Source organism: Polypterus senegalus, chromosome 14 (genome assembly GCF_016835505.1).
Source record: "Polypterus senegalus isolate Bchr_013 chromosome 14, ASM1683550v1, whole genome shotgun sequence".
In the NCBI taxonomy this organism is placed as follows: Eukaryota; Metazoa; Chordata; class Cladistia; order Polypteriformes; family Polypteridae; genus Polypterus; species Polypterus senegalus.
This window is the reverse complement of record NC_053167.1, coordinates 118,598,602-118,623,798: the sequence shown is the minus strand read 5'-3', so window position 1 is coordinate 118,623,798 and position 25,197 is coordinate 118,598,602. Positions and strand designations below refer to the sequence as shown.

At 37.8% G+C, this 25,197-nt stretch overlaps 1 protein-coding gene across 1 annotated transcript in view; it reads left to right on the top strand.

Moving 5' to 3' along the window:
- Positions 1 to 25,197, top strand: part of ro60 (Ro60, Y RNA binding protein) — a 47,369-nt gene that overhangs the window by 20,381 nt on the left and 1,791 nt on the right. Inside the window, exons 5-9 of the mRNA XM_039734451.1 lie at positions 4,571 to 4,708; positions 8,430 to 8,546; positions 8,828 to 8,941; positions 12,722 to 12,868; positions 23,766 to 23,918. Coding sequence (XP_039590385.1) covers positions 4,571 to 4,708; positions 8,430 to 8,546; positions 8,828 to 8,941; positions 12,722 to 12,868; positions 23,766 to 23,918 — 669 coding nt within the window. The remainder of the gene's footprint in view (positions 1 to 4,570; positions 4,709 to 8,429; positions 8,547 to 8,827; positions 8,942 to 12,721; positions 12,869 to 23,765; positions 23,919 to 25,197) is intronic.

Below are 25,197 nucleotides of genomic sequence, written 5' to 3'. Positions count from 1 at the left end.
CCAGAGCCCACGAGAAAACTCGTAAATCCGGCCCACCTTAAATCCGTTCGCACCTCTCCGTCAGCGTCTTTTGTCCTGTACATATGCCAACACTGACTCAGTTTGCTTTCCTGGGGAAACGGCTGTCTTGGAACAGAAGCTTGTTGCATCCTCCTTTTCTTCTTCCATCACCTTTTCTAGTAAGATGCGACGACGAAGTTCCTCTGCAAGGTGAGCCATGAACACTCTTCTATTCTCAGTGGCCCCTATACATCCCCAGCACAGTACATGTGCATTAATCGCCACAAGGTCAAACTTCTTACAGCACACAGCAAGCAGCAACCGGCCACCTGCATGTTCCTTCTTGCCTATTGCATTAGTGCGATGATGTTTTCTGATTGGTACTATTCAGGTCATAAAATGATTTCTTCAAAATGTCACATATATTGTCTCCTTCTTTCAGCTGTGTAATAGGAACCAAAGTATAGAGAGAGGTGTGCTCATTGCAACAGGTACACATGTTGTAAATGTAGGAAGGACTGTCCTTGCGTGTGTGTGAACTATTAACATTTGAATCTGACGATTGCTTATAGCGCTGAACTGACCTCTCTATACTATTCTTTCCTCTGCATGTCCTGGAGTACAAAAGAAACTCCACCATACAGCAAAATGTGGGGACTGGCAAGATTGTGGGAAAAAAAAAAACACGCAAAGCACGTGGTCAGTGATTACAACCGCAAGATGTTATGCAAATGAATATGAATAATGTTGCATCCGTGCCACAATGTTTTCCGAAATGTACTTTACAGTTCATAAAATGAGTTATTCCAAATATCATATATACCTATGTCTTTTATCCATCCAGATCAGAGAATGACCAATTCCATTGCCTCAAAACACCACTCACATCTCCAGTTATTCCCAGTTTCAGATAAAAAGTAACAGCATCCATTTGGGGAAAGGGGGGGAGGGGGTATTGGCAGTAGTATGTATCGTGTTCGTGACTGAGAGAATAAAAGTGAGAAAAAAAAAAAGGTAACTTTTACAAGTCCTATAAATGTACATCATCTGTTACAGACACAAACCAAATGTATGTGTGTATAATATTAACAATAAGAGCAGCTTACTACTGAAAGCAGTAAATATAAGAGGCAGTCAGGATCGAACCAGGGACTCTTCATTACAAGTCAGCAAATCTTACCGCTACGCCACGGAAGCTGTTGTCTGATCCTTAACCATTTTGTGAAATTGTTTATTTGATCTTTGAACTATTTATTACTAAAATATGAAAAATGTTTCTGTTTTAACAGTGTGTTTACACAGATTATTGTAGAAACGGAACACACACGAAATGCATGTGTTCCAAATAATGATCTATTATTTCCACTCTAAAACTCCAGCATTTCACTCCCAGATAATCAAGGCATGAGCTGGAGAACTTTGTGCACGTTCTGCGGCAGTAGGGGGATGGGATACCAGGCTGCTTGCTGGCTGTCTTTATCGGCACATTTATAGGACAAAAGACGCTGAGGGAGAGGTGTGAACGGATTTAAGGTGGTCCGGATCTACAAATTTTTTCGTAGGCTCTGGTAATTCTAGTGTTAACTCTTGCTACGTCAGGCAATTCTCATATCCTAGATTTTGTTTTCTTTTCCAAGGATATCATCCAAATGATTTGAAGTCTAAAATGGAGGAGTAGTTCTCAGTTCTTCACTTTTTTCTCATCATTTTCCTTCTAAGTATTTAATTAAACCCAATAGTGCATGATAAATACACACAGGTGTAAATGGAAATAAGCTGAATGTAGAAATGCTGGTCTCTTTTGTCATTTGTATCGTATTGCTAACTAATTAAAAATGAAGAATACAGCTGTTTAAGACTAAAATAGGCAGTAAGAGTTCAAAAACGTAACTAGTGAGACAACTAAGTTAAGCAGAAGTGTTACTTGAGCAATAAGCACTTCTTATTAAGCAATTGGGTTGGAGCAAAAACCTGCAGCCACTGTGGCCCTCCAGGACCCTGATTGAGGACCCCTGGAATAGATGAATGGCGAACTGGCTTGCTGGCATAGAAGGTGTATGTTTAAGCAGTTAGGCCTTTTCTAGTAAACTGCATGAATTTAAATGTGGAAAGGCCTCATGTAAGTAAAGTAAAGTAAATTGGCAACTATATAGTGTGGAAGTGTAAGGTGTCATAGTGTTAGATTTCATTGAGTAAAATGTTTAATTTAGTATGAAATTACTAACTCTTTTCTGTCTACAAATGTATTGCCTGGCTAAAAAGTATGAAGGGTAGGATGCTTGTGCTGGCAGATGCCATTTGTTTTGGAATGGTGGAGTGTCAGTTGATGGCAGTACTGCTGGCACTTTATTGTGTGTTATCCTTATACAGGCTTAGACCTTCTTGTTCAGAATTGATGTGTGGAGCAGGAGGGTCACTAAACCACATATAAGCAGCATTATAAGTCTAGAAGAAGTGATGTGTTTCACCACCAGGCAGACCACACCAATCACCTGACATTACTTCAGATTTTTCTTGATTATTTGAGTAGTTATTTTTTGTGTTTGAATAATCAATTAAAAAGTGTCTGAATACCCATATCTAGGATCAAAGTCACTCAAAATGTCAAAGATAACGTTTTGCCATACCTTTATGCTCTGGCTATGTTTTGAGAGAACCGGACTAAGAGATCAGAAGGAAGCAGAGTTTACCCCCAGAAAAAAAAAAAAGCCAAAAATGTATTTTTTTTACAAGGAAAACTGTAATGATGTGTAACAGAAACATGTACGATATCAAAATGTCAACATAAATACAGTAGAAAAAGTATGTTGAGTCTCCACTGCTGTATTGTTGCAGATTTAGTATACTTCCTTCATATGATATGTCTTGAAAGCACGATGTTGCAATTGGGACAGTAGGAGTGTGATTCTTTGAGCGCTTTTCTTGTAATATTTTTTCTTTTGCTTTAGCATGACACCATAGAATGTCCCTGCCTGATCCACATGATCGCCTCCTCACCTTGTGTCATTGTAGGCTACCACAGCACAAGACTTAGTGACTTCTACATTTCTCCTGACACGAACATGGACGGTTGCTGTATTTGGAATAGTGCTTAGGAGGCTAGTGTCTTTCTTATCCTTCTACTTGGTCACAATCATTTTGCTTTCTTGCTATACAGCTACGCCTCAGAAGTCACCAGGCATAACACAGCAGTTCGGTTGTACAGTGCCATATGCATCGATTTCACTATCTGTGTCAGCCTCTAATGACCAATTACATTTTCATCACTATCACTTGACTCAACTAATTTAGGTTGTGGTTGAGTTTGTTCTAAAACGTTTTGTTTAAATGCTAAAAACAAAGTTTTTTTTTTTTTTATTTGAAGCTGAATAAATAATAAATAAAAAACAACAGAACCATAAAACGGTAACCAAAAGTCGAAGTCAATTAAAAATGCAAAAATCTTACCTACCTTGAACCTATGAAGTTTTTTACTTTTGAATCCAGTTTTATAAAGTGCCAGCTAGAGCAAGATATTTTTTTAAATTTATAGGAAATGCTTAACTTTAGAAGACATTTTGTGTGGCATATGCATGCACATATACAGTACCATGTTTGTGAAGAAAACAACTTACAGAATACTAACCTTTCCTTTAAATAAAAGGGCCAAGTGAGAGCTGACAACCATTAGTTCTCACCTGAAAGTAAAATGCACATATAACAATAAAGAATAGGGAACATGGGCGTTTTGTAGGGATGCGAAGATCGGGTTTTTCTTTTTTACTTTGAGCTGATACCATTCACCATGTTTGTAAAGAAATAAATTTGACTTGAAAAATATTGAACTTTTCCTGTAAGACGAAATCGAACCTGTTTGATTTGTTGAGGACAGTTTGTACTGAGTCACTAGGTATGTCAGACTACACTAGTGGGTCATGGGCAAGCACTGTGGCTAGAAACACCTCGTGAAGATTATGTACATGAAGTCCACAACTGAAGACTGCCAAAAAAAGTTGCAAGGCCCTCAAAAACTGGCTTTAAGATTTTACATTTCCTTCTGGTAATGTCATCAAGATATTATGAAAAACACAGAAGGCAAATAAGGAGTTTATTCAAAAAGTTGCCAGTTTTGTCAGCAGTACATTTTATGTGGTCATTTTGTTAAGCTTTTGATGCAGAAGGTATGCCTTTTTATTTATGTACAGATTGCAGATGGCAATACAGGAGTAATTGTGAGTTGTACACATGCAAAGCAGCACTTCGGACCTTTAATTTTGTATGCTGCTGATATTTTTGATTTATTAATAAGCGTTTCATCTATCTCAATGTAATGTAGTCTTTTGATTATAAGAAAACTTTTTCTAAATACTTGATAAAATATTAAAAAGTAATAAAAACTGCTTTATGATAGTTTAAGCTACTTTTGCATGATTTGCTTCCCTTCTGGTGCTTGTGACTACTGTGACATGCTCGCTGTATTATTTATATGACAGTTATCATTAACAATAAAAGATTTTTTTGTTTTACCATCTGACTAATAAGAATTTTTTAAGTAATGACAGTTATTTGAAGTAATGTGTTTTTACTCCAGGCACGAGTCCATCCATTCAATGTTTTTGTGGCCTTAGAAACATACAAATCTGGTCATGGAAGCAAAGGTAAACTGAAGTGGAATCCGGATAGTGACATCCTTAAAGCTCTGGATACTGCATTTTACAAAAGTTTTAAGGTAGGAGGTTTTCTTTCTTTTTAAACAATAATTTAAAGACAATGAATTTTAATAAAAGCATTAATGAGCAAAGGTATTTATGAATAAAGTGATAAAATGGCTAGTTTCTTTTAACATATTATTGCAATTTTGAGATGTGCTCTCAGTCATATTGGGTGATTTTATAGCATGCCATTTATTTAATTCCACACAAATAGTACACTTCAGTATACCTCAAAATTCAGCCATACAACCAAATTCACTAATACGTAATAGTTTGAAAAGTCCAATGTACTAAATCTGTATGCAGTTCAACCTTGTGTTAACAGTAATTTAGTTTTATGAGGCATAAAACAACTGTATGGTACCCATAATGCTACTGTGGAACTTTGGATAATGATTCCACTTTAGTCACCTTTTATCTGTACAGTGTCTCTGGTTATTTAACCTATTTGAAATCCAGTTTTGTAGGTTAGCAAAGATGACAATGGATTTTGGATTCAAAATTAATTGTCTGTGCAGAAATTTTAAGTCTAGATAAATTACACTGTGTGCTTTGCTTTTGTGCATTACTCTAGTCGGTCATTCAAAGAATTTCTTAACGGACTGATCTGACAGGATCCTCATCTCATAAATCAATGTTGGCTCTTTTACTTTATTCCTGATTACAATTTTCATAATTCTGCTTGGAAGATGAGCAAGACTTCTTGCTGTAGGAGGGGGTTGGCGAGCGAAGTGAGCAAAACCCCCTAGTGTGTATGTATATATATATATATATATATATATGAGAAAATGGTCACATTCTTGTCCCAGACCCCGCCCCCTCCCCTCGGCATGCTGTGTGTCTCTCGGATTTGATCTAAATCCGTTAAGTAGTTTTCTCGTGAAAAGCGGACAGACTGACGTTGGATTTTATATATATATATATATATATATATATATATATATATATATATAATCTTCATTTGGGTCTTGATCTTTGTTTGTCCGCGAATGAATTAGAAGAAGAAGCACTAGATGGCAGTAGAGAGACCGCTAAAACATAGGCATTGCATTAAGAATCTCCTCCAGGCTTATACTACTGAAGATTGTAGTACTCCAGTCACACCTCAAAACACAGACATTCAAACTAAACAAATTGTTGTGCTTTAAATTAACTAAAGAGATCTTTATTTAGATCTTGATCTTTGTTTGTCCGCGAATTCCACGCATGCGTAGACCACCTTCCAGTTTAGTACGTTGTTGTTACTCACGGGTGTCAACAATGTGCCGGAATAACATGGGGTGGTGGACTGTGTTACGCTGGTTACCTCCTGAGGCCTGGTTAGAGAATGAGATTGGCAAAGATAAAAGGTGCGTGCCAATGTAATATATGAATGAAAGAAAGACAGTGGGTAAAATGAATGACAACGTAACAGCACGTTCTGGACATTATTATTGTTACGTTGTAGCCAGTGAGTGCTGCGCGTCTCACAGTTGTACCGTGGCTTGCTCACATGTTAGTGAAGTGATCCCTATTTATGCTTTAAAGAGCCTGGATACTTATGTGTCCCCCTTTTATAACCATTGCTCCGTGTATATTGCCTTACTCTTTGGATTGCCACAAAGCAACCTGCGAGATTGGAGAAGAGTTGAGAAGACATCGTGAGAGGAAACGATAGCGTCGTGAAAACGAGACGGACTGTGCATGGACAGAAGCAGAAATGCTCCTACACCACCACATAATTACTATTCGGACAGTAATTCTGAGTAGGCCGTTCCTATTGAATCAATGTCCAAGGGTTTTCTTTTGTAATTTTGTTTCCCTTATAAAAATAGATAGATATATATAGATAGATATGCACTCACCTAAAGGATTATTAGGAACACCTGTTCAATTTCTCATTAATGCAATTTTCTAATCAACCAATCACATGGCAGTTGCTTCAATGCATTTAGGGGTGTGGTCCTGGTCAAGTCAATCTCCTGAACTCCAAACTGAATGTCAGAATGGGAAAGAAAGGTGATTTAAGCAATTTTGAGCGTGGCATGGTTGTTGGTGCCAGACGGGCCGGTCTGAGTATTTCACAATCTGCTCAGTTACTGGGATTTTCACGCACAACCATTTCTAAGGTTTACAAAGAATGGTGTGAAAAGGGAAAAACATCCAGTGTGCGGCAGTCCTGTGGGCGAAAATGCCTTGTTGATGCAAGAGGTCAGAGGAGAATGGGCCGACTGATTCAAGCTGATAGAAGAGCAGCTTTGACTGAAATAACCACTCGTTACAACCGAGGTATGCAGCAAAGCATTTGTGAAGCCACAACACGCACAACCTTGAGGCGGATGGGCTACAACAGCAGAAGACCCCACCGGTACCACTTATCTCCACTACAAATAGGAAAAAGAGGCTACAATTTGCACAAGCTCACCAAAATTGGACAGTTGAAGACTGGAAAAATGTTGCCTGGTCTGATGAGTCTCGATTTCTGTTGAGACATTCAAATGGTAGAGTCAGAATTTGGCGTTAACAGAATGAGAACATGGATCCATCATGCCTTGTTACCACTGTGCAGGGTGGTGGTGGTGGTGTAATGGTGTGGGGGATGTTTTCTTGGCACACTTTAGGCCCCTTAGTGCCAATTGGGCATCGTTTAAATGCCACGGGCTACCTGCGCATTGTTTCTGACCATGTCCATCCCTTCATGACCACCATGTACCGATCCTCTGATGGCTACTTCCAGCAGGATAATGCACCATGTCACAAAGCTCGAATCATTTCAAATTGGTTTCTTAAACATGACAATGAGTTCACTGTACTAAAATGGCCCCCACAGTCGCCAGATCTCAACCCAATAGAGCATCTTTGGGATGTGGTGGAACGGGAGCTTCGTGCCCTGGATGTGCATCCCACAAATCTCCATCAACTGCAAAATGCTATCCTATCAATATGCGCCAACATTTCTAAAGAATGCTTTCAGCACCTTGTTGAATCAATGCCATGTAGAATTAAGGCAGTTCTGAAGGCGAAAGGGGGTCAAACACTGTATTAGTATGGTGTTTCTAATAATCCTTTAGGTGAGTGTATATGCATACAGACATATTCACTTGCCCTTTATAACACTCCTTTTGTTTTCATTTCAACATTTAAAACTGAAGCCACGATTGTTTCACCTCATAAGCTCTTCCTTCATTTCTTATTTGTGTCTTTGCTGTCAGTTTTATCGCTTAATAGGTTGTGAGATGGGTGGTGAGGGATATTTATTGTATTTCCATGCAACAGAAACAAAAGTTGTTTGTGGTGTGTCAATTGTGTTGTTTCACACACTGCCACAATAAAAACTGCTTTAAATAGTGGGTGGCATATCACTTGACACAAAATTAACGCTGGGATGAACTCTGCAATTTTACTACAGCCATGTGGAGACCCATTACAAGCATGTCTGGGTCACAACCCATAGCTTAAGAAACACTGCTCTAGACTTACTGGGACCCTCTGGGTCTCCCTTCTTGTGGACTGAAGTCATATCTTTGCAGTTTTTCTGCTTTATAGTCATCACATACTTTTCCCATCTGTAGTAATTATAATAATATGCCTTATTAGTGCTTATAAAATCTATCATGTCTTACTACTGGTAAAATCCCATCAGGGTGGGAAGCTTTATTAGTCTTCAATGCATTGAGGTTCTGTAGTAAACTTAGTGCTTAGGCTTAATTTGACTTAATGTGTTACAGGATGATTGTTCTCATTGCTTCTCTTTCACAGAATGTAGAGCCCACGGGAAAACGTTTTGTGTTGGGAGTTGATGTGAGTGGATCCATGAGTGATCGTGTTTTAGGAAGTCCTGTCAGTTGCAGAAATGCCGCTGCAGCTATGTGCATGGTACGTGCAAAACATTCATGTACTAACTTTATAAAATCATAAAAAGTTAAAATACTGTGTACTGTTAGACTTAAAAAAGTAAATTTTATGCAAGAATATTTTTTGAATAAAAAGGTATAAACAAATTTTTATGGGAATTTCAAATATTTCTCAGGATAGCCTTATCATGTTACTTTCTTAAATTTCTGGGTTGTTTAATTAGTTCTACTGTTAAGACATCTGGTTTTTATAATACAAAACACATTTTAATCTCTATTTATTTTGTCCTCATTACTTCACAGGCTATTGCACGTACAGAGAAAGATTCAAAAATAGTGGCTTTTTCACACAAAATCGTTCCATGTCCAGTCACAGCCAACATGACACTTCCAGAAGTCATTTCAGAATTTAAAAAGGTACTGTACACTTTACCTCTCTACAGCTATGCTTCGCAAAATCACTTTTTTTTTCCTCGCTTTATTTTGTGATTGGTATTTTTATCAGTAATATCTCTTTTTCAGGTGCTTCTGAATGCAGAGCTTTATTTCATGACACCATAAATGAATTTTATGCTTTCAATTAATTCAAATTAAATAATATCTGTAAGGTATATGTTACAGATGTTAACAACTGTTGTAAGAGTTTCCATTAAGAGTTTATTTTAGTTCTTCATTTATCAGTTTTGGTGATAACACTTACAATATGTAATACAACTTGAAATGAAAACTGTCGTTTTCACCCATCAAATATGAGAGGGCGGGCTCCACTAAGAACTGTGTTTTGATTGGTAAATTGTCAGTAGAGTGTGCATAGGTCTTTGTCCATCAAGTACTGCATTTATAGACAGACACAACATGTTGGATGCAGACTCTTGAGGGCAGGATGAATTTGGGGTTTCTTGAATTAAAGTCGCTGCTTCATACAGTAGTTCTGGCTGACCTTTTGTTAGATTTGTGTCCACCATGGATGTGCACAGTCAAAACTCTGAGCATGTGGTTTGCATTCCGTTGGAATCCCGAGGCTCAATGTGAAAAGTTGTAAATGTGAGCATCTCCTCTACTGCAATCAAAAAACAATACTGGCTACTGGCTAAATACTGGCGTATCCTTTCAATTTTTAATTTCTGAAAATGATAGTTTTCATTTCAAGCCTTATTTTATGTTGTGTGTGGTGGTGTTGAAAATAAGAAATGCATAGAGAAATAAGCCATACAAAACATATTTCATGACACATTTAGTTATGTACTGTATACTTACATATAATTTCGTTTTTATTAATGTACTAGCTGGGTATATTTGTAGAATGGGTTAAGGAAAGAAAACAAAGATTTATGTGTTTTTAAATGGTGATCCTGTTGTTATTACTAGCTGTCAAACTAGTCACCCACACTGCCTCTCTTCCAATGTCTCTGCTCTCAAGAGTCAAGAATTTTGTTCTTTTAGGGTCCGATAAGATAGCAGTATTGTGGTACCTCCTTGCTGGGTTGTAACCATGAACACTGCCTTATCTGACATATCCTCTTAGTGAATAATAATTAATAATAATAATAATTCATTTATATAGTGCTTTTCTCGCTACTCATAGAACTACCAAACAAGGAGGTCAAGGTGGACAGCTTGTAAAGCTTAAATTATGAACAAGAACTGACAAAGCTGGAGTTAAACAAAAACTGTTGTTTCTCCTTCGTGTTGCGTTGCAATTTCACTCTTGGTCAAGCCTCACTCAACTGCCAGAGCTCAAAAGTTCATAATACTCCTTTTTATATTACAGTAGACAGAAACACACTGCATTGCTCAGGCTAGACAGCAGCTATGCAAAATTTGGTTCAAATCAGTCAAACAATATAGGATTGTAATACATGCTCTGAGTCAACAGAAAGCACTGGGGTGCAAACTGTAACACACAATCAAAAATAAACCCACCGAGACCCCCAGGGTCACAGTTTTGTGTTCCGAAGTAATCTGTCTTGTCTGTATGGTTCTAGAGAACAAATATGCAAAATTTGGCCCAGATGGGTCAAAGGTTGTAGGATTGTATACACTGCATACAAACAGACAGACATTTATTTATAGAAGTATGCATTTTACAATACATATACTTGTATGTGTATTTAGTTAATTTTGTCCAAAATCTTTACAAATAATCCTATTGATTGTGCAGTCAGTTCACATTTGTATTGAGAAATATATTGTCTTACTGCATTGCAGTGCCTAATGTTGACTTGCTTTGAGACATTTAGTTAATTTAAAGAGATACCTGAGGGGAATTTTCAGGCTACATCCAGAAGCAGAAATGACACCTTCAGTGAAAATGAAGGATGCTAAATATAGCTTGGTTTGGAAACATTTAAACAAAATTCACAGCCAACTGTGTGATACAATGCTGAAATAAAAAGAATTGCATCTAAAATGCACAAACCGCTAGCCTGTGAAAAAAAGGTATCTTGAATATTCAGAGAAATGAAAATTCTACAAAAGTAGAAAAATACAGTAAAATGTTAAAAAGAACAAAAAAGGATTTGCTTAAAAAGGCAATTTACCAATAGCAGAATCCAAGAAAAGAAAGCAAAGTAATTTCAATAAACCAGAAAAATCAGAACAAAACCAGTACTCACAAACAGCTCCTGTAATTTAAATGACAATCATCTCATAAAGGCTGAGGGCGGTCCCCAAATTGTGATGTTAAGCTGACCCCACCTCTTGGGGCTCCACCCATAAAACAGAAGGCACATACTGTATATAAACTTAAAGACACCGTACGTAAATACTAAATAATGAACAAACATAACAGAAATTAAATAAAGACATGAAAAGTAATCATTTAAAAATAATAAAAACAGAAAATACATATAAACCTAGGCTGACACAGCAGCAATCTTAGGAAGAAATCCCACAAATGAGTGTGTTCAATGAAACAGTTGAGCCAGAGTACCACAACCCAACTATGGGCACTGTCACGAGCTATTAAGAAAAATATTTTACCTAGTAATATGTTAAAACTAGTCGCACCCAATAAACTCCTACTCAAAACTGATTTTGGACTGTGATAACAAGTAGGAGGTGTACCACTGCATAGACAAAGACCTCGGAAATTGGTGCTACTACAAAAAAAATATTCCAGCCAGACATATAACTGTCAGTCTTACTAAGAATCTACCTGCTGCTATGTAGATGTAGGAACTCAAAGTTGAAGTGGTTGATTGTGTTCATGACAATACATGATGTATTGTGGCTACTAATATGTCCACCCGCTTAAACCAGGTCTCAGTACCACATTTCAGTCATGTACTGCATATTGCAGTTAAGGATTTGTTTAACATATATCTTAACTCTAGTGACAGGCTACCAGAGCATGCTTGGAACACTGTCCTGTCAGAGGAATTGTGCCTCTTGGCTGCCATTGTGAGGGCCACTTCATACTTTTTGCATACGCAAGACTCTCAGTCGCATGTGCTTACAAACTGAATGTTTTTTTGAAATTGATTCAGATGACCACACTCATCCAAAAAAGCTGTTTGTGTACTCTTTGATTGCAAATACGCTGCAGACGACACAAGGACAGTTTTAAGGAGCAGCACAAAATGCATATGTGAAGAGTGCACAGCAACTGCTCAAATATGAAGGGCTAAATGTCCACAGAAATATTTGTAATATGTGGGAGACCTCACAGTTAATAGGTTGCACATACAACAGGACAGTCCTACTTCTAAACAAAAAAGGCATGAAACTATTTCAGTAATTTTAGGTGACACAGTTTCATTTCTGATGCTTAAACAAAGCCTTCTCTGGGAAACTTATCATTGCATCATTTTCTTTGTTATCAAGCATTGTGGTCAAAAATGTCCATCCCTGGTCTTTGTTTTATCTTAACATCTTGCCTGAAGAAGGGGCCTGAGTTGCCTCGAAAGCTTGCATATTGTAATCTTTTTAGATAACCAATAAAAGGTGTCATTTTGCTTGGGTTTTCTCTGCCTTCATAATGGCTAACACGGTACAACACTCTATTACTCTTAATGCCAGATAAACTGATAAGACTCTAAAATGTGTTGCTCTGTATTGTAAAAACTGATCAAGATTTTTGCTTACTTTTGCACCCTACTTTTTAGGGATGATGTCTTAATGGTTACCAGAAGTTGTTTGCAAACAATATATCAATTATGCTTAGCAATATGAACTACTGCTCTTCTCTAAATGCAGATTCCTATGGGAAGTACAGATTGTGCCCTTCCTATGCTGTGGGCTCTGGAAACGGACACTGCTGCTGACGTCTTTATTGTTTTTACTGATAATGAGACCTATTATGGAGATATCCACCCTGCTCAGGCTCTAACCACTTATAGACATGTAAGTGCACACAGTATTTAACATTTTTTTCAAGACTGATTGGACTTTGCTTTCTTATCAAATTGGCTGAGCCTTTATTTATTTGCACAGGTACAAGGCAGCAAAATATGAAAGATTGCACATATGTTTTGTTTTTTTTGTTTGTTTTTTACCAATACAATTATATCACTTTTTTCTTCTTCTACATCTTTGTAACATTGTTAGTAGTGTTGCCTACAGTCATATGAAAAATCTTCTTTAAAATGTTTTTTTTTTATATATAACTTGTGAGCATATCAAGATTTGATCTTCATTTAAACAGTAGCTTTATAAAAAGGTGATGTAATTGGGGAAAAATAAAAATTTGAATTTGCGATAATTTATTCCATAAAAAAATGAACAGATATGCCATTACTTTTGATAGAAAAAGTAAGTATACCCATGTGTGGTATTGCATTGCCTATAACCATCTACCAGTGTCTTCTATTGACTGGGAGTCATTTTTTCTCAGTCCTTTATAAGAGAATTCTTTCAGCTGTGTGATGCTTGAGGGGTGTCTTACATGTACAGCAAGTTTCCAATCCCGATGGGATTCAGTTCTGAGATTAAATTGGCCGTTCCAGAACCCTTAATTTCTTTTCAGCCATCCCTTGGTGGATTTACTGGTGTATTTAGGGTCATTGCAGGGCCCATTTCCAGTTGAGCGTCAGTCTTCTGAGAGATGGTCTCACATTATCCTCAAGCACCCTCTGGTCCAATGAAGAATTCGTATTGGATTCTGTGATGGTGAACTGCCTAGGCCCTGATGCAGCAGTGCAGCCCCAAACCATAACATTTCTACCACTGTTCTGTACAACTGGTGTCAGGTTTGTCTGGTCAAATGCTGTCTTTGGTTTTCAGCAAACATATTATTTAGCCACAAAACTAGAAGGATTTGTCTTTGCATAATCTGTTCAGATTGTTCAGAGAATGGGTAAAGTGTAGTTTTCCTCAGATGTTCTTTTTGGACAGCAAAGGGTTCTTCTGGTACATCTATCATGCAGGTCTAATTTGTGCAGCATGTTTCTAATGGCAGACTCATACTTTGACATCAGTAGTGGTAGGAGCTACCTGTAGGCCCGATGATGAAATTCTGGGGTTCTTAGAGACTTCTTTCAGCATCTTGTGTTGTGCTTCATGGGGCGGCCAGGCCTGGACAAGTTGGCAGTTGTTTAAAAAATCTACTCCACAAGTAGATGATCTTCCAGACAGTGAAATAGTTAATTTCAAATTGTTTGGAGAACTTTTTAAATCCCATCCCAGACTCATGCAAATCTGTAGCCTTCTTCTGAGGGCCATAGAAAGCTCTTCTGATTTAGGTGTTGTGATAACAAACAGTTCAACAACAAACAGCAAGCCAAACTAAATGTCTCAGATTTAAATAAGGGAACACATTTATACAAAATAGTGTCTAATGATGTTCTGATCTGGTCTGCTGCTTAAATAAAGACCAAATCTTGACATGTCCACCTTTGTTAAAAAAAAATCATGTGGTGTACAGTAATGCCTTCATACTTTGTTTCAGGAGGCCACTTGATCCGAATTGTTCAAAGTCCAAATAATGGAAAGTGAATTAATTCATTCCCAGACCTTAAACAATACCCATTTTGATACACTTAATCAGCAAATACCCATAATGTAAGGTAAAATTAACATAATTAAATGCCCTAAATAATCTAAAACATGAAAAAATGTGTAAAATAAAAGTTAGATAGGGGTTACATAAATATAATCAAACATACCAAAAATAAAGTGAAAAAAGCACTGAAAACACATGAGCCTAATGTAAGAGGTGATTTCACAGAGAGAGCGAGAGACGACTTGGGCTCACAAAAGATGACGTTTACGCTTGCTGCATACACTCCATGTGTCGCTACACTTCATTCACTGTGTGCACAGTTTGAACTTTGAAGCATCATTTGAATTCCGGATCACATTTCTCTGAAATTTAGCATTCGAACTCTGGAACATTCAAAGTTAGAATAGCTTGCAGTACAAGGCACCCACTATACTTACTTTTTCACGGCACTGTATTGGTGATAAACTTACATGGAGGTGCCTCTAAGTCCTTTTACTGCAGGTTAGGTGCATTAGCGATCCTAAATTGTCCCTAGTGTGTGCTTGGTGTGTGGGTGTATGTGCCCGGGGTTTGTTTCCTGCCTTGCGCTCTGTGTTGGCTGGGATTGGCTCTAGCAGACCCCCGTGACCCTGTAGTTAGGATATATTGGGTTGGATAATGGATGGATGGATGGAACTTAAGTCTCATTAAATTGACATAAATGAATTTCACCAGATTTTAAACTTTTTGAATGAAATTGTTTGCTGTTTCAGTTTTAATACAAAGTAGGGATGCTCAAATCAGGTTCTTTAAGGCTGATACCAATCACCAATTTCATGTTAACTTGACTGGCCAATTCCGATATCGATTCTAAATTCCCCCTTATCCCATTTAAAAAAAATTTGCACTAAAATGCATAGAAGCCTTATGTCCTACATTAAAGTGTATTTTTACAAATAAACTTAAGACTGTTAATTTCATTTTAATAAAAAATTATGTGGGGTTGATGTTTAATGACCATAAAAATATTAAAATAAATAAAATTTTCTTAAATTGTGTACAAAAATATTTACCCATAATAAATATGGTATATATATATATATATATATATATATATATATATATATATACACAGTGGTACCTTGGTATACGTCCTTAATCCGTTCCAGATCCTTGGACTTATACCAAACAGGACTTATACCAAACAAATTTTTCCCATAAGAAATAATGGGAAAATGATTAATTCGTTTCCATGAAAAAAAATCCTATTGGTATTGGCATATTATACATTGATGGGGTTGTATAAAATAATTTAAACACTGCTTAGTACTAAAATACATAAATACAAAAGCAATTAGATGAAATAAATGAAAATGTTATTGTGCGATAACAATGAGTTTAATTTTACAGCACAACAAAGGAGAGCGTTACAGCCCTTAAAGGAGCCACTTCAGGAGATTGTGTAGCACTGCCGTTGTTCTTCTTCTGGCAGTCTTCAATCCAAATCCCTAAAGCAGATTCCATCAAGACTACTGCCTTATTACATCCACTTACAACTCGTTTTGCACCCTGGTTAAAAGGACACTGCGGCCGTAGATCTTATATTCCGTTCCTACTTTTTAAATAAAAAGAATCGTAGCCTTCAACAAATCCAAAACATTTACCTTTTCGGCAATCATTAACATCTCCCGTTTGCACTTGGACACGGCCCCTGAAGCAGTAGCAGATCGTTTTGGAGCCATAATGAAGGGCTTGACTATGCACAAAGATAAACACAAAAGAGCACAAAAGTGAACTCTTTACACAGAGAAATACGTTGATGCTGAATGAGCGAGACGAGACTTCCTGGTTAACACTGCATTCAGCACGCAGGAACTTAACAGCGTGCTCTGATTGGTTAGCTTCTCAGTCATCCGCCAATAGCGTCCCTTGTATGAAATCAACTGGGCAAACCAACTGAAGAAGCATGTACAGGAAGTAAAAAAGACACATTGTCCACAGAACCCACGAAGCAGCGGAAAATCCGCGTTATATATTTAGTTATGCTTTCATATAAAATCCACAATAAAGTGAAGCTGCGAAAGTCGAAGCACGATATAGTGAGGGATTACTGTACAGGTTAAAACTTTTTTTGAAGCGCTACGGTATACCACACGTGTTGTTCTAGCACATACAGTCGTATTCCAAACAAAGGTCGTATACCAAGCAAAATATTTCGCCTCTAAACGTATAACAAGTTGGACTTATTCCAAAGCAGATGTATACCGAGGTACCACTGTGTGTGTGTATATATATATATATATATATATATATGTATATATATATATATATATATATATATATTGTGACAGACGGCTGGGGTCCTTGCCTGGTCGGAATGCCCTTTTGAGGAGAGGACCGGGGGAGTGGGCTTATCAACAGCAGTACCTCCCCTGGGACACGAGAGGGCAGCCCTTCCCCGTTGCACTGGGGCCACAGGCTTGGAGCTTAGAAGCTCAACCCTGTTGGGGTCCGTGGTCACCACCAGGGTGCGCCTGGATGGCTCCGGAGCTGTGGTCTGCAGCACTTCCACCACACCCGGAAGTGCTGCCAGAAGAGGAGCTGAGTTCCCATGCAGCATTTCCGCCACACCCGCAAGTGCTGCCGGAAGATGATCCGGGAGCACCTGGAGCACTTCTGGGTGCAGTATAAAAGAGGCCACCTCACTCCATTCGGGGAGGCAGAGGACAGAGCTTGTGAGAGAGGAGTGGAGGTGGTAGAAAGAAAAAGAAGTAAAAAGGAATGAGGATTGTGAGCAATATTATTGCTGGTTAGGGCATTGTGTGTCATGCCAAACACTGTAAACAAAATAAACGTGTATGTGTTTTGGACTTGGCTATCTTAGTGTCTGTCTGTTTTGCAGGCTTCTTCTACTATCTATACTAATAAAAGGCAAAGCCCTCACTCACTCACTCACTCACTCACTGACTCATCACTAATTCTCCAACTTCCCGTGTGGGTGGAAGGCTGAAATTTGGCAGGTTGATTCCTTACAGCTTCCTTACAAAAGTTGGACAGGTTTTATATCGAAATTCTACGCGTAATGGTCATAACTGGAAGCAGTTTTTCTCCATTTACTGTAATGGAGATGAGCTTCAACGCCGTGGGGAGTTTCGTGTGACATCATCACGCCCCACGTAATCACGCAGTACATAGAAAACCAGGAAGACCTCAAAAGCGCCAAGAAAACATGCATTATATAATTGAGAAGGCAGCTAAACAATAAGAAGCGAGTTCTGCTACTGAAACAAAGCACGATGTAAACCTACACTTTAAATTAAGTTCATAGACAGGCTGCGCTGGCGTTGTAATTTAGTGCCTGCCCATATAAGGCCGTCCGTCCGCGCAATCCAATAGCAAACTGCCACGGGTAAATATTCACGGGTGAAGGACTGTGCTTATGGAGAGGAAGATGAGATGGTCAGGGTGGTGTTTGACACAAACTCAGCGAAACTGCCAGAGAAAGTTTTAAGTGCCAGGACTAAGGTAACATTAAATAAAGCTATGGACATAGCACGAGATGGCACCAGCACAGCTGGGAACCTTCGATGCAAGTACACCGAGTGGCTCACGTGAACTGATGCAGTGCACAGATAAAAGCAACAGTTCCAAAGAGCTGAACAAAACCGATTACACAATTGAAAAGGCAGCAAAAATATGAAGCGTCTGATAAGCATATTCATAAATGCAGCTACTGTGGAAACAAAGCACACGGTGAAAAAAATGTCCATGTCCCGCTAAAGGAAGACAGCGAAAAAAAAAACCCGTGCATGCAGTTTGTCACATCACAGATAAAAAGGAAGACGAGCTGTTTATTGATGCAGTAAGGAACTAATCAATGAATGAAACCTCTTATCTTTACAACGATTGACAAACACGGAATGTAACTTGAACACATCGTACAAATACGAGCCTGATTGAAAGAAATAATGATAATCAAATCCTTGATGACAGCAACATTCAACAACACTCACAAAACAATTACTGTATATTGACAATCATGTTACGTTATTTTTAAAATGTTCCCTTTTCTTTTCATAACTTCTACTTCTCCACTGCGATACACGGGTATATATATAAATGTATATCTATAGCCCGATCTACAATACATACTTTAGCATAGACAAGCGGTGGCGCAATTGTAGAGTCTTCGCCTCTAACGCCGACATTCGAGGTTCGATTCCCGAGAATCGAAAAGTATATATATATGTGACAGAAACACTCATAACAGTGACAAAACAATTACATTGACAATCGTGTTACGTTATTTTCAAAATGTTTTCTTTTCTTTTTCATTTCTTCTTTAACACACTACTTCTCCGCTGCGAAGCGCGGGTATTTTGCTATATTTACATATAAGCAGCGTTTAATTGCCAATACCAATTAACTGATTGTGTGTTGAGTATATATATATATATATATATATATATATATATATATATATATATATACTAGCAGAATACCGGCTTCGCAGCGGAGAAGTAGTGTGTAAAGAAGTTATTAAAAGAAAAGCAAACATTTTAAAAATAACGTAAGATGATTGTTAATGTAATTGTTTTGTCATTGATATGCGTGTTGTTGTCATATCTATCTATTTATATATATATATAGCAAAATAGCTGCGATTGGCAGCGGAAAAGTAAAAAGAAAAGGAAACATTTTGAAAATAACGTAACACGATTGTCAATGTAATTGTTTTGTCACTGTTACGAGTGTTTCTGTCACATATATATATATATATATATATATATTACACACACACACATATAAACATATATATATATATATACATATCCATACATATATACATATAAACATATACACATTGTGAACGCTGGCCCGGACACAGACAGACGGACATCATAATTTCACCACACACCGTTTATTTATACTAATATTTACAAGTTTACCGTGCAATCACACCCCAGTGCCTCCAGCACCGATCCCCAAAGTCCAGGCCACACAGTCCTTTTGCCTTTCTTTCCTGGCCGCCTCCAGTCCTCACACCCTTTTATAGGAACCCGGATGGGCTCCAGTTGCTTCCCAGCACTCCTCCGCAGACACGCCCTTGTGTGGCGGAAGTGCCGGCTGCGCACCCGGAAGCCGTCCGGGTGTCCCCTGTCGTCTTCAGGGCTGTTCAGGCAGCGGGGCGCCGCCTGGCGGTGGTCACGGGCCCCTACAGGGCTGGGCTTCCATGCCCCCTACCCGAGGCCACCAACGTAACCAGGGTGGTCACCCCCTCGTGGTCTGGTGGAGGTACAGGCCCTCCTGGGTGTCCTGGCCGGGCTCCTGCCTCAGCCGGATGTGGCAGATGATGGTCTGGAAGTGGGGCGCCGCCTGGCGGTGACCACGGGCCTCTACAGGGCTGGGCTTCCATGCCCTCTAACCGAGGCCACCAGTGTAACCAGGACGGATGGCCCCTTGCGGCCTGGAGGAGGTACAAGCCCTCCTCTGGTCCTCCTGGGCGTCCCGGTGCCACAACATATATACATACATATATATATATATATATACACATACATCCACATACTGTATATATACATATATATATATACATATCTACATATACACACGTACATATACATACACACACATATATACACACAAATAAATATATATATATATATATACATACACACACATATATAAACATATACATACATACATATCTACATATATACATACACACACACACACACATATATATATATATATATATACACACACACATATATACAGTCTTTGGGGTGCGAGCAACTGTTGCTGGGGGTGCCAGAATCCATCAAGGAAGAAAAATGAAAAACATTATTTGTACAAAATCTTAATTTATTTATCCATTCCTAAATAATTAAATGGGCAGGCTATTTCGTATCAGTGCAATACGCTGTTTGTTAAAACGTATGACTCCCGCTCTTACGTGCAAGTCTGCCTGGATATTATGAACTATCGTATCTGTTCAAGTTCTATTTAAATTTTAAATAGAAGGAATTTTTATTTAGTTGACAGAATATTATTCTGGAATAAATCAACTCAAACCTTAAATAACTTATAATATTTTGCTCTCCATAAAAATATATCCTGTCTAAATTATACAAGTTAGAAATAAAGTAAACGTTAAAAGAACAAACATTCAAATTTCTTTACTCTTATGTAATTTTATATAAAAAAAACTTAAATTTTAAATATCCCAAAAGATTTTGCTCTCCATAAAAATATATCCTGTCAAAATTATACAAATTCAAATATGAACATGGTGCATAACAAAACCTGGAAATATAAATAAAATTTGTTTTTTCAGCAATAACAAATCAAATCATTCAGTTGTCTTTACTCATATGTCATTTTATCAGAGCTGGACACCTGGCATCTTTTTTTGGCAAGAAGTTCGTTTCTGTTTGGTGTGAGGTTCTGTGTTGTGGAGATTCTCAGGATGGACTGCAGGTGCTCATCAGTGAGGTGACTCCTGTGTGCTGTTTTGTTAGTCTTCAAAACTGAGAAGAGCTTCTCACACAGATATGTGCTACCAAACATATACAAGGTTCGAGCTGCAAGTAGACGGAGTTGGAGCATTTCTGCGGGAATGGAGTGAATAAACTGTGCGGGCCGTGCAGTATCGTACTTTGCCTTCAGTGTGCCATTACACTGCAGCTCAATCACCTCCATCTGAATCTGCACAGGTGCAGTTTCCACATCGACGGCAAATGGGTTGCAAAACAATTCAAAATTCTTTTTTTGTTCTTCAAAGCCACCAAAGCGCAGTGCGCTCAGTTTATCAGCAAAGTGCATATTTGGGAACACCGTTGTGCCGATTTGGTTCAAGATTACTTGGCAAAAGGGAAAGTGGGGTAAGTTGCACTGGTGCATTTGTGTCTCCCATAAAAGTAGTTTTACTTGAAATCACTTTGTGATTTTGCACGGGTAAAAACGTCTGCTGAAGTGTCAGATTCTTCTTTAACTCTTCTGCTTTCTGTATCTTGTGCATTGCATTCAGGTCTTTCAGGTTATCTTGATGTTTTGTCTCATAGTGCCGTCTTAGATTAAATTCTGTAATTACAGCCACATTAGCTCCACAAATGAGACACACGGGTTTACCGGCAATGTCAGTAAACATATACTCAGCCTCCCATCGGTTTTTAAAGGCTATGTTCAGAATCACCTTTTCTCTTTGGCATCGTGTGGGCTAGCTTCGCAATAACTTGCAGCATCATAAGCTAGACTTGATTAACGCGTAAGTGTTCGCAAGGCAGCTGAAGCGCTGCATTATGGGATCTGTAGTTTATTGTGTTACCAGCGCTTCATATCCCGAGCCATTAATAACAATAATACAGTATATAAAATGATCTTGCGGGCCGGATATAATTACACGCCGGGCCGGATGTGGCCTGTGGGCCTTGAGTTTGACACATATGGACTAAATAGAACTTGAAAAGAAATATTTTTTCGAATGTGATCGCGCAATTCAGATCGAGTTGACCGCACTACAGTACATCGAGCCCGCATGCTATTGTGGTTTTGCCTGTGTGCCTCAATAAGTTACCCTCCCCTCGCTCTTACTTTTTTACCGTTCATCTAATGAATACACTGAGTATGGCTTTACCAAAACAATCATTGATCGCGAATAAAGTATCCATTATTCATAAAGCTTCAATTGGTGATCTGTCTTTCTGCGTTAACCGCATATTTTTCATACGTCTCAAACCAAGGGGATGCGAGGCTAAAATGAATTGAGAAACGCACGTACATACTCGTACATTCCCCTCTCGGGAATCGAACCTCGGACGTCGGCGCTACAGGCGAAGGCTCTAGTATTGCGCCACGGCGTGTGGTTTGTCTATTTGAGCGTAGCAGTGTAATTAGGTTTTTGTTCAGCACTCTTTGGAACTGTTGCTTTTTGTCTGCGCACTGCGAGCCGCTGAATATGGTTTTATATGTCACTCGCTCGCTTCTAATTGTTTCGCTGCCTTCTTAATTATATAATGCATGTTTTCTTCAGCACTTTTTGTAGCTCTTCCTGGTTTTCTACGTAATGCGTGATTACGTGAGAGGCGTGATGATGTCACACGAAACTCCGCCCCCCACAGCTTTCGCGCTCAACTCCATTACAGTAAATGGAGAAAAACAGCTTCTAGTTATGACCATTATGCGTAGAATTTCGAAATGAAACCTGCCCAACTTTTGTAAGGAAGCTGTAAGGAATGAGCCTGCAAAATTTCAGCCTTCTACCTACACGGGAAGTTGGAGAATTAGTGATGAGTCAGTGAGTCAGTCAGTAAATCAGTCAGTGAGTCAGTCAGTCAGTCAGTGAGTCAGTGAGGGCTTTGCCTTTTATTAGTATAGATACCTGCACATATGGTTTTTAATCATATTTAATCATTAACTGCACTGCAGCCTTTATTTTTTTTTCACTATTAAAGTATATATTTATGATGTTTATACGGGTGTTTGTTTTTCTTCAGTGTATCAGCTAGTCAATTATAATTGATTGATGATAAATATGAATGACCATTTTAATAATGCATCACTTGTTTCTTAACACAACCTACACTGTATGACACACAACAAATAATAAACACAGTACAAATCTTTAAAAAAGCCCTAAATGTATTAAATGTTTGTAAGAAGAACATGCTTAGCAGATTTATAAGTAAAAGACATTTTTCTGTTAAGCTAACAAAACTATTGTTAACTAAGCAGCAATTTCAAATTCACTTTTATCTTTTCTTGTTCCAATTGAAAAGTTGGAGCTCTTAAAGCAAGCTCACAGTCCAATGGTATTTGTTTTAATTAAAGTACAAAATAAAATGGTCTGAATTTATTAAAGTAGCTGTTCTGCACATGATGACTTCTCCAGTTCCCTTTTCTCAGTTTATTACTGCACTCTTTTTTTAAAGTAAAGACTAACATTCCAATCATCTCTGCCCTCTTGTAAAATGAGCCTTGCCTTACTTTGCTTACGCTACAGGACATTTTTTTTTTGCAGCAAAAGACACATGCAAGCTCAATTACCGTAATACCTTGTGTAAAGAAGCACTGCAACAAAACTACTGTAAAATCTAGAAAAGCAGGAGCTAAAAAGATTGTTTTTTGTGATTGGCCAATCACTGATAGTCTTTTCCAGATTAGCGGCTGATCGATCGGCGCATTTGTAATACACAGTCTGTATTTTAGAAAGCTGAAGAAATCATGTTGAAAAAGCCCATTATTTTATTCAACCATCTAACCTCTGGTTATATCCAGGCTATTTAATTAATTACCTTTTCTGTTTTGTTGTCATTATTACAGAAAACAGGAATTTTCTCCAAGTTAATTGTCTGCGGGATGACTTCAAATGGCTTTACCATTGCAGACCCTGACGACAGAGGCATGCTGGATATGTGTGGGTTTGACTCAGGAGCATTAGAAGTTATTCGAAACTTTGTTCTGGATTTCATTTAGGTGAAGCACAAAAGAAATCTTAATGTATGAAAACATTTTACTTGCTCCACAGATTCTTGAGGCGTAGTATATATAGATTCACATTTTCTGGGTTTTAGCACTTTTGTGACTAGCATTGCTGTAAAACATTAACTACTAAGACCCTGTAAGTCTTAAAAGATTTTAAAACTGTTTAAACAAAAATATTTTCAGTTTGTATATCCAGCAGGCTGGATAAGTCAAAGTTGTTTTCACTGAAAATTAAAGAATTCAAGTTATATTGGACTCAATGCAGAAGTTTAACATATGTACTGATTTAAAAATTTTACATTTTAATGTATTGATTCATACAATGGAATGCTGGAACTTGTGTTTAACATTCTGCACTACAGTTTTAGCCTCTTAAATATTTATTACTAACAGGTAAAAAGTGTATTTTATATTAAATGTCTACATTTGATTACTAATTAACCATTAATCTTACTTTATCAAAAGTATACTTATAAGGCATAACAATAACAAATGAGGAAGCAAACGTTGTCTCTATATAATTTGCTCCTTGCACTAGAATTATCAATACCAGCAAAGTTCAGTTTTCTCACTGACAGAATGTTGTGTCTTTTGCTTAATTAACACGTTCAAATAAAAATATGAACACTACAGTGTTTCCGTGTCAGACACTGTTGTTAGATTGTTGATCACTTCTGCTAGGTGTTGTCAGTGAGTACAGTACAGGCAGTCTGGCATAATACCAAAATTAAACTCAACATAAAAAGTGATGTTTATTTGGACTGTAATATAAACCGAATGTCAAGAAAGCACCACAGTTTAAGTGAAGTGAGTTGGGTACCCATGATACCCAAGATAATGATAACATTTCAAATGTAAAGCACACCAATATATCCACAAAATCATCTGTACCTATTTCAAAACAGCTATAACAAAATGAAAAGAACTTTCGTTATTCTGTTTAGATTACTACTACTTAGTGCGTCGTGGAATTTTCTAGGGGCGCCGCGAAAACTTTTTAAAAATATTTTAAATTGCTAGTGTTTCTGAACGTTTGGTTGATTAAAAAGATAATGTTTTAAAAAAATATTTTATGTTGGAAAAACAGATAACGGAACACTTATGGAAATGAAGTCTAAGAAACGCGAGATTCAAATGATCGACAAGGAAATGTGCGTCTGTCTTTCGAAAATTGATCCTCGCATCAATCTCATATGTGCTGAAAAACAATCTCAATGTTCACATTAATTAAATTTAAGATTTATCCTTTGATTCCTTTATTAATAAAATG